Below are 11,413 nucleotides of genomic sequence, written 5' to 3'. Positions count from 1 at the left end.
TTAAAACCCCCCTCTCCCCCCCAGCACCAGGGTTACGGCCGGGGACTTTTGATATGTTCATCTCCTAACTAGTCCAAACAAAGCTACGAAGTAACCGAAGACAATATTAAAGCTACGAAGTTAAAAATTGTGTTCCAAGCATTTCCCTCTATACCTTTTTTTGGGCATTTATTTCCTGGCCTAAAGCCTTATGAACCGATTTTGTATATACAACCAGCCTTAAAGTTTATGATGGTTCATTATTTTTGTATGTGGGTATTTTTGCACTTTGTAGTTTTTCCTCAGGCACCCTCAGTTTCCTGACCACGACCGCTGTAAATGGTTCGAAACGTCGGGATGTATTACAAATTCAATATACGCGATATAATTCGTTTTCACAGTTTTATTTCATGGATTAATATAATAGATATATGCACACCATATACCTAAATACTACTATTTGCACACCATACAAATACTATTATCTGTTAAAAGAATGACATGTAACAACTTTTATCAATAAATATTTTTATATTCATTTTCATTTTTGTACAATACAATACAATAATTTTTTTTTTATTTTGTTTTTGTGTGCACTAAGAAAGCTGCACTGGCGACATTTTTTATTTCTTTTTATTTATTTTTTGATACATGGAAAACCAACAGCGCTATCCAAAATTTGTCATGATGACACTCTCCAGTGTGTTTCTCTTATATGACGTTGCAAATAATGTTAATCTATGAGTATAATAATAATAAATATTCTTTATTGCACCACAAAGAAACAAAATTTTTAAAACAGATTTACAATGTAAATAATGGCAGCAACAGGCGGTCTTATCGCTGTGAGCGATCTCTTCCAGACAACCTTAGGGTAGCAGGATATGAAGAACAAAAGTTTTTATAAACAGGTAGTGCACGAATTAATTAGAGGAACAGGAATTACACATACATTAATCAGACAGTACATATAGTAAATTATTGATAAATAAATAAATAATATAACACAAATAAATATATAAACATATATATATATACACATACATGCACAATATATACAGAGCAGTACATTAAGGAGTATAATAACTGCACTGGTCACATTTTTAAGGCTTGTCGCCAGTGTGTATTCTTAGATGACTGTTCAAATTACCTTTACGGCAGCTAGTATAACTACACTGGTGACATTTGTAAGGCTTGTCGCCAGTGTGTATTCTTAGATGAATGTTCAAATTACCTTTACGGCAGCTAGTATAGCTACACTGGTCACATTTGTAAGGCTTGTCGCCAGTGTGTTTTCTTACGTGAACTTGCAAATTTCCTTTAAAAGCTGTTGCATATTTACAGTGGTCACATTTGTAAGGCTTGTCGCCTGTGTGTTTTCTTACGTGAACTTGCAAATGTCCTTTATTAGCTGTTGCATATTTACAGTGATCACATTTGTAAGGCTTGTCGCCAGTGTGTTTTCTTACATGAACTTTCAAAGTACCTTTATTGTTGCTAGCAAAACTACACTGGTCACATTTGTAAGGCTTGTCGCCAGTGTGTTTTCTTACGTGAACTTGCAAATTTCCTTTAAAAGCTGTTGCATATTTACAGTGGTCACATTTGTAAGGCTTGTCGCCTGTGTGTTTTCTTACGTGAACTTGAAAATGTCCTTTATTAGCTGTTGCATATTTACACTGGTCACATTTGTAAGGCTTGTCGCCAGTGTGTATTCTTACGTGACGTTGCAAATTTCCTATATTAGCTGTTGCATATTTACAGTGATCACATTTGTAAGGCTTGTCGCCAGTGTGTTTTCTTACATGAACTTTCAAAGTACCTTTATGGCTGCTAGCATAACTACACTGGTCACATTTGTAAGGCTTGTCGCCAGTGTGTTTTCTTACGTGAACTTGCAAATTTCCTTTAAAAGCTGTTGCATATTTACAGTGGTCACATTTGTAAGGCTTGTCGCCTGTGTGTTTTCTTACGTGAACTTGCAAATGTCCTTTATTAGCTGTTGCATATTTACAGTGGTCACATTTGTAAGGCTTGTCGCCAGTGTGTTTTCTTACGTGAACTTGCAAATTTCCTATATTAGCTGTTGCATATTTACAGTGATCACATTTGTAAGGCTTGTCGCCAGTGTGTTTTCTTACATGAACTTTCAAAGTACCTTTACGGCTGCTAGCATAACTACACTGGTCACATTTGTAAGGCTTGTCGCCAGTGTGTTTTCTTACGTGAACTTGCAAATTTCCTTTAAAAGCTGTTGCATATTTACAGTGGTCACATTTGTAAGGCTCGTCGCCAGTGTGTTTTCTTACGTGAACTTGCAAATTTCCTCTATCAGCTGTTGCATATTTACAGTAGTCACATTTGTAAGGCTTGTCGCCAGTGTGTTTTCTTACGTGAACTTGCAAATCTCCTTTAACAGCTGTTGCATATTTACAGTGGTCACATTGGTGTGTTTCAGGTCTGCGAGTACCCCTTGTTTTTTTCCGAGGAGTTTGCCCTGCAACAATAATGTTTTATTTTACTACATTAAATTAAACTGGTGCATAAAACACCAAGAGCAAATTAAAATGGATATCATTGCGACGCATAGGGAAACTAAAAACTTTAATAAATTTTGGAAAGCTACAAACAAACTAAATATAAAACCTAGCCTACCCGTAAGCGTTGCAGGCCAAAGTGAACCCAAGGAAATTGCGGAAGTATTTAGGAAGCATTTTACAGTGCAGTCACCTTTAGGTCCTTCACAACAGGTGATCGATGCTGAGACTAGTTATGACAGGATGACAATTCATATCACGGCTAAACAAGTAGCGAACGTTATTAGAGATATGACTAGAGGCAAGTCCCCTGGTAGTGACTGTCTAAGTATCGAACACTTAAAATATGCAGGAATTCACTTGCCGAGAGTTTTGTCTATGTTTTATTCATTTTGTCTAAGCCATGCGTACTTACCAGATGAGTTAATGAATACCATTATTGTACCCATAGTAAAAAACAAGACTGGAGACATCGCGGACAAAACAAACTATAGACCAATCTCTCTCGCAAATGTACTCGCCAAAGTATTGGATAGCATGCTTAACGCCCAACTTGACAACTACTTACACTTTCATGAAGGACAATTTGGATTTAGACCTGGCCTCTCGACTGAAACTGCCATTTTGGGCCTTAAGCATGCCGTCCGGTATTACACTGAACGCAGCACTACCGTCTACGCTTGTTTCCTGGATCTCTCTAAAGCCTTTGACCTAGTTTCCTACGACGTCTTATGGCAGAAGATGAGGGATAGGAACATACCCACGGAATTGACCAGCATATTCCAATATTGGTACGCAAATCAGCGCAATAGTGTACGGTGGACTAATGCACGTTCGGACTCGTACGGGTTAGAGTGTGGCGTAAGACAGGGTGGGTTGTCTTCGCCAAAGCTCTTCAACCTGTATGTGGACGGGCTTATATCGGAGCTCAGCAACACGCATGTGGGATGTCACGTCGACGGTGTCTGTGTAAATAACATCAGCTACGCAGACGACATGGTGTTGTTGAGCCCATCAGTGAAGGCACTGAGAAGGCTCCTGAATATTTGCGAGTCCTATGCGAGCAGCCACGGATTACAATACAATGTAACCAAAAGTGAATATATGATCTTTAAGGCCGCCGGTAAAAGACCAGAAATGCCGCCACTTAATGTGCCGGACATTTTCCTCAACGGCACACCATTACAGAGGGTTTATAGCTTTAAATATCTTGGGCATTATCTAACCGACGACCTTAAGGATCATTTAGATATCGAAAGAGAACGCAGGGCGCTGGCGGTGAGGAGTAATATGTTGGCCCGCAGGTTTGCTCGTTGCTCGGATCAAGTTAAGATCACGCTTTTTAAAGCGTTCTGTCAGAGCTTCTATACGAGCAGCCTGTGGTTCAACTGCACTCAGAAGGCGCTCAGTGCCCTGAGGGTTCAATATAATAACGGCTTTCGGGCGTTGTTGAAGCTGCCCCGCTTCTGCAGTGCTTCTAAAATGTTTGCGGAGGCACGCACAGATGGGTTTCACGCCATAGTGCGTAAAAGAACTGCCTCGCTAGTTAGTAGGATGCGGAGCAGCTCTAACGGCATCCTAAAAATGTTTGTAGAAAAGCCTGACTCTCCCATGCACAAACATCTTAACAATTTAATGGTCATGGGTAGCTGATTTTGTCAAATTTAAGTTTATATTTTTAATTTAATTATTTTAATTTAATGTACTTGTTATTAATTTTTTACAAACACTAACAATAGATTTTAAGTAATTATGTACTCTAACCAATGGATCATAGAAATCTGAATAAAGAAATTATATTATTATTATTAAATATGTATCGCGTTTTTAGATAATTAAATTTATATATACATTAAACTGTGGGCTCGAAAAACCCGACAGATTTTAAAGGTGTATTCTTATCTCGTATCTCGTTGGTATTTGAGCGTAAAAATACTAAGATGCATTTTCGGAGCTGTGATGGAGGATGATATGGCGAACGCGTTATAACCACGAGCTATAACCGAATGTACAATGAGCTTCGTCATTAAGACCATAAAGATCGGAGGCCTGCGATGGGCAGGGCCCGTGTTAAGAATGGATGAGGCCAGAGTACCCAAACGCCTTCTAGAAGGCCGACCGGGAAGCCGCAGAGGTAAAGGCAGGCCCAAGCTCAGATGGTTAGACGGCGTTTACCAGGATATCAGGACCTTAGAAGTGAAGTTTGTAGAAGGCCGACCGGGTAGCCGCAGAGGTAAAGGCAGGCCCAAGCTCAGATGGTTAGACCGCGTATTTATTTATTTATTTAATCTTCATTGCACAAAAGAAAACCTTACAGTACAAAAGGCGGACTTAATGCCATAAGGCATTCTCTACCAGTCAACCTTAAGGCTAAGCAGAGAAATTGTGGGCGGTGCTACAAATACAACAGCAAACCAGGATACCAGGATATCAGGACCTTAGAAGTGAAAAGTTTGTAGAAGGCCGACCGGCTAGCCGCAGAGGTAAAGGCAGGCCCAAGCTCAGATGGTTAGATGGCATATACCAGGATATCAGGACGTTAGAAATGAAGTTTGTAGAAGGCCGACCGGGTAGCCGCAGAGGTAAAGGCAGGCCCAAGCTCAGATGGTTAGACGGCGTATACCAGGACATCAGGACCTTAGAAGTGAAAAGTTGGAGATATCAGACTGGAGAAATTTGCATGACCAGGCTAGAGCCACCCGCGGCTATAATGCCTCAGATGACGATGATGATGATTCTTGACCGCATTTAGAGACTAAAATGTCATACAAAGTTTAAAAAACCGGGCAAGTGCGAGTCAGACTCGCGTTCCAAGGGTTCCGTACATTACACAATTTAAACAATGTATTTTTATGTGAAACGTGAGTGTCTTTAAAAAACCCGTAGGGGTCGGATCAAAAACTAAGTAATTAAGTCCGACTCACGCTTGACTGCATATTTCTAATAGGTTTTCCTGTGATCTACAGGTAAAGATCTATTTTGTGTATTTTTTTCAAAATTTTAGACGCAGAAGTTTCGGCGATAAAGGGTGGGGGGACGGTCATGTTTTGCCTATTTTCTTGAATAACTTCTAACTGTTTATACTAAAACTAGCTGTTGCCCGCGACTTCGTACGCGTGGATTTGTAACATTATATGCAGCAAAAGATATCAGTAGGGACGGTTAATCATTTGTTAATAATTATACAATGCATGAAATTTGTCTTTCACAAAGTACGAAGTTTCAAGTCCCTAACTGAAAAAAATTCTTCGCGATACAATCCTTCTCAACACTTAGATTTTCAAGTCCACTATTAAAATAAAATGTTCGCTCCCGATGCAAACTTTATTAATACAGACTTTACAAACACGGTGCAATCAGTTTTCGTCTATTATAATATAATGCCCTTTTACCAAGTTTCATGTTCCTAGCTTAAACGAAAACTTGTACTACATATAAACTACATCCTCTTTTTAACCCCCTTAGGGGTTGAATTATTAAAAAAGTTGAAATAACTTTTTTTTTATATATTATACAATGCCTTTCTAAGAAGTTTCAAAGCATTTGTAATGGATTCAAACTTTCAACCCCTTTTTAACCCTTTTAGGGGATGAATATTTAAAAACGCTTAAATTACTTTTCTTGTATTCTAAAAATATGTCTTTATACAAAGACTGAAGTTCTGTACACAAAAAAAAGGTTTGATCTCCATAAAAACTTTCAACCTCTTTTTTTACCACCTTGGGGGATGAATTTTCAAAAATGCTGAAATAAGTTTTCTTCCCTTTTAATTAAATAACTTTCTACATAGTTTCAAGTACCTAGCTTAAAATAAAATTAGGACCCCTACAAATTTTCAACCCCTTTTTAACCACTTTACGGGATGAATTTTAAAAAAAACCGCTTAAATTACTTTTCTGCTCTTTTAATGATTTACCTTTTTACGAAGTTTCTAATTTCTAGCTTAAAATAACATTTGAACCCTATACAAACTTTCTACCCTTTTAAGGGGTGAATTTTTAAATTAGCTGAAATTAAATTTTTCTATGCTAATAATATACCTTTATACAAATATTCAAGTCTACGGGACTCAATAAAATGTTTGATCTCCATACCAACTTTCAACCATTTCACCACTGGGGGATGAATTTTTAATAACGCTGAAGTTATTTTTCTTGTTTTTTTTTAAATATAATACCTTTGTGAAAAGTTTCAAGTTCCTAGCTTATAATAAAATTTGAACCCCAAGACAAACTTTTATCCCCTGTTTAACCCCCTAGGGGTTATATTTCCAAAAACGTCGAATTTTTTTTTTGTAAGCGGCTATTATGCCTTTCTAAGAAGTTTCTAAGCATTAATATTTTGTAATAGTTTCAAATGTTCAACCCCTTTTTTTTGAATTTTTTATCAATGTTATTTTATATTTTTCATTTTTTTAATTTCTATTTTTGTTTTTGTAATGTGGTAAAATATGGGTTTGTAAGACCTGAAATAATGAAATGAAATGATTTTTATTTATTTATTTATTTAACCCTATTTCCTGTATTCTAATAATATGCCTATATACAAAGTTTTAAGTCCCGCATTTGATAAAAATTTTGATCTCCATACAAACTTACAACCCCTTTTCACCACCTTAGGTGATGAATTTTCAAAAACGCTGAAAGTAGTTTTCTTGTTTTTTAATAATATATTTTTTACCCAAGGTTCGAATTCATAGCTTAAAATAAAACTTGAACCCCATACAAACTTTGGACCCCCATTTCACCCCCTTGGGGGATGAATTTTGAAAATCCCCTTCTTAGTGGATACTAACGTCATAAAAGCTACCTATTGTGAAAAATTCAGCTCTCTAGGTTCAACGGTTTGGGCTGGGCGTTGATTTAAGTGAGTCAGTCAGTCAGGACTTTTACGTTTATATATACCTATATAGATTATAAAATAAAAAAAATTGAGATTTTCACTATGAGCTCTTTTATTTGATATCTCTCTCTCTCTCTCTCCCTTTAGCCTTTTTCTACCCTTTGGGTGTAGGCCTCCTTCATTTTGCGCCATTCGTCGCGGTTCTGTGCGACTTGGAGCCACTGTTTCCCCACAGTCTTCTTAATGTCGTCGTCCCAGCGCATCTGGGGTCTACTTTGAGGACGCTCTTCCCCCCATGGTCGCCACTCGAGTAGTCGTTTGCTCCACGAATCGGTCTTCCGTGGTATATGACCAGCCCATTCCCACTTCAAATTGGCTACGCGTTTTATAACATCATTGACTTGGTCTGTTGTCTCAGCCATTCATTTGTTTTACGGTCTCTCAATGTGATCCCCACCAATTTTCTCTCCAACGCCCGCTGGGCAACGCTCAATTTACGTAGTATGTCTTTGGTGAAAACCCAGGTTTCAGCTCCATAAGTGAGAACAGGCAGGATACATTGGTCAAATATGCGTGCTTTTTGTTCGGCCTTAAGGTTCATTTTGAAGGCAAACTCGAGATTGGAATAGGCTGCCCAGGCTAGTCGTACGCGTCTGTTGATCTCATTGGTTTGGTTCTTTTTTCCAGTCACTATCTCTTGTCCCAAATACACGTATTTATCGACAGTTTCGATGGCGGTATGGTTAACTGTGATATTCGCCTTGACATCTGTGTTGGTCATAACTTTTGTCTTGTCTAGATTCATTTCCATTTATTTGATATGTAACACGGTATAGTTTATTATATTATATTATTATATTGTTTAATACACTAGCAGCTGAAAGCTGATGCGTGTATATCACTGCACTTGTTTTTTTTTTTACTATTAGGTCTATTAGTGTTCATTTTGTTAGTTGTTTTAAGTTTGAACTCACAAGCGGTATCGAACCTTTAAGTCTAAGGAGAGACTTCGCCTCCTTGTGTGTGTTCTACCGCTTGTACAATGGGCTGTGCTCTGAAGAATTGTTTGACATGATGCCAACGGCCGCTTTCTATCACCGCACCGCTCGCCATCGGCAGGGTGTTCATCCTCACACCCTAGCACCTAAATGGTCGCGTACTGTGCGGTTTAAGAGGAATTTCCTCCCGCGTACGCTTCGGCTGTGGAATGAGCTCCCTGCCGGGGTTTTCCCGAGGGGCTACAGTATGGGGTTCTTCAAAAAAGGAGTGTACAGGTTTTTAAAGGGTCGGCAACGCGCGTGTAATATCTCCGGTGTTGCAGGCGTTCATAGGCTACGGTAACTGCTTACCATCAGGCGGGCCGTATGCTTGATTGCCACCGACGTGGTATAAAAAAAAAAAAAAAAAAAAAAGTGTTTGTCAAGTCTGTTTTTAAAGGTGTTCACTGAAGGAGCACATATCACTGCTTCTGGTAATTTATTCCACTCGCGTACGACGCGGTTTGATAGAAAGTGCTTCCTAGGATTGCTTGTGCTGGGAACTTTGTTTTTTAATTTTCTCATTTACCCCCCATAAGTGGGCCCCATGTTTAAAATTCATTTGTTTACGTTACATGTCCGTCTTTGGGTCACAAACTTACATATGTATACCAAGTTTCAACTTAATTGGTCCAGTAGTTTCGGAGAAAATAGGCTGTGACAGACGGACAGACAGACAGACGCACGAGTGATCCTATAAGTGTTCCGTTTTTTTTCCTTTTGAGGTACGGAACCCTAAAAAATAAAAAAATAATCTGTTTATTTCATAAGAGGTTAGAGGAATCATTAATCTTAACTCAGTTACAAATCGGTCTTGTTTTAGAGAGAATGCAATTCTTGTGAAAGTTTGTTTCTGTTATAACTCAGTGAAAAACGTTTCTGCCACTATGTGACTTGGTTAGCTACACTACACTACAGTACCAACTGACAGACAGAAATGAATCTGTAAAAGAAATATAAACTTTACTTATTCATTGTAATAAATAAATAAATATTATAGGACATTCTTACACAGATTGACTGAGTCCCACGGTACGCCCAAGGAGGCTTGTGTTATGGGTACTCAGACAACGATATATAGAAGAAGAAGAAGAAAGACATTTATTCCATAAAGCACACATACACAGGACAATACAATGAAAGGAAAAAGATGTTTAAAAAGGGAATATAAAAATAATAGCAAAAACAAAAACAACAAAACAAAATATATATATATATATATATATATATATATAATATATATAATATATATAATATAAATACTTAAACGACTGGGGGTAAAAGAAAGAATATTCATATAAAATTTGGGCAGCATAGGATTTTTTCTCTTTCACTCTTATAAATTTCGGTATTTCGCCATCGCCGCCTACCTATGATGCCACCCGGTCGGTGATAAGGACAAAGCATGGCACTATTTTCTCTTTCCTCTTATAGGAATCGCAATAAGACTATCTTTCTCAATCAAAGAGTGTCAGGCCCGTGCCTATTAAGGAAAAAAGTACAACACATGTACTAATAAATCACTTACTTTGATAGTTTCCCTTAACATTCTCAACTGTGGTGTTCCTGTATCCACACTCTACATCTCTCGTGGTCTCTTCATCACAGCCTCTTCTCCGGCTGTCCCGGTCTGTGTTCCGAGTGCTAGTGTGCAGTGTGTCCACAACAAGACGCTCCAGCCTCACACAGCAGTCCCTCAGAACGGGTCTCCCGGGGACAATCTCACATGACTGCTTCGCTTCTGTCCCCAGGCTGAAAGCTGAAACCACCCTCAGATTAAAACTACATTTACTCATGTTTGTTTTAAAACAATACAAGTAATATATTTGGCAGCGCAAGATCTCCCTCAACCGGTTATCTCATCGCGCGCGCTGCAGTATGTGACGCCCACCCGTCGTGACCGCTACTCAGGCACTGCTTAGCGCTTGATAATGGAGACCTAGGCTCTCCGCAATAATTTTGCGGTTTCACTCACGTAGCTTAGTTCTATTTGGCAATTTGTACAATTTCCATTGTTGCCCCGCAAATTGACATACTCGCAGATAGTGTCGGTGGTTTTGGTAAAAAGCCCTCAGTATTTCTTAGCCAATATTTGACCAAATAATGTTTGACATACCCAAAGGGTAAAAACGGGACCCTGTTACTAAGACTCCGCTGTCTGTCTGTCCGTCTGTCACCACTGTATCTCATGATAGCTAGACAGTTGAAATTTTCAGAGATGATGTATTTTTGTTGCAGCTATAACAACAAATAAGTACTAAAAAGAGAATAAAATAAATATTCTTCTGCGTAATGGTACGGAACCCTTAGTGCGCGAGTCCGACTCGCACTTGGCTGGTTTTTTTAAGGTTAATTGGACGAGATCCCTCGAAAATGTTTTAATGCACATCTGTTATTTCCGTAGCCTAACGATTTTACAGCTTCATGCAATTTTGTTAATTTTAGCTTTTTATCCTATATATTGTTAGCTAGCGCTATATATTGTAGATCTATCAATAGGTAATCTAGTAATCTGTGGACGATGTTGTTGGTCTCACACTATATCATTCTTTGTACTCTATTTCTGTGCCTAAACCCTGTGTGTTACTGTTTGCGTCCCAAATAAATTGAAAGAAAAAAAACATGGTTAGAGTTAAAACCCACAGCTGACCTGTTGGTGCTTGGCGCACGCCGCGCCGCTCTACTAGCACGGGTCCGAGCACTAGCTCCTCTTGTATCACGTGATCGGCGTACAGCGTCTCCGCTGCGCTCACGCCGAGTGCCTCTTCTTTTACACACACATCATCCAGCAACGGCTCAACCTTTACAGACACGTGAAACGTGGTCTCTTTTATACACAAATCCTTATAGGGTTCAGTCTTCACGCAGACACTGTCTAGCCTCTCTGCGCCTAACGAATCCATCGTCAATAAACCGTTACACTTTTCGAGTCTTTAACGTAAACGTATTGTTCAAATAGGATATTATTTTAAATCCGTACAAAATGTATTCGGAGATTATTCATAGCTCCAAAAAGCA

The 11,413-nt window shown here is 38.6% G+C and overlaps 1 protein-coding gene across 1 annotated transcript; it reads right to left on the bottom strand.

The window, feature by feature from the left end:
• Positions 1-595: 595 nt before the first annotated feature.
• Positions 596-11,413, bottom strand: LOC134753589 (zinc finger protein 431-like). Its single transcript, XM_063689511.1, has 3 exons — positions 11,046-11,413; positions 9,924-10,154; positions 596-2,476 (listed from the first exon to the last, which is right to left on the bottom strand). The coding sequence occupies exons 1-3, from the start codon at positions 11,296-11,298 to the stop codon at positions 1,083-1,085; spliced, it is 1,878 nt and encodes a 625-aa protein (XP_063545581.1). The 5' UTR covers positions 11,299-11,413; the 3' UTR covers positions 596-1,082.

The sequence above is a fragment of the Cydia strobilella genome, chromosome 27 (assembly GCF_947568885.1).
Source record: "Cydia strobilella chromosome 27, ilCydStro3.1, whole genome shotgun sequence".
Lineage (NCBI taxonomy): Eukaryota > Metazoa > Arthropoda > Insecta > Lepidoptera > Tortricidae > Cydia > Cydia strobilella.
Note: the sequence above shows the minus strand (reverse complement) of the source record. Positions and strands in the feature narration are given on the sequence as shown.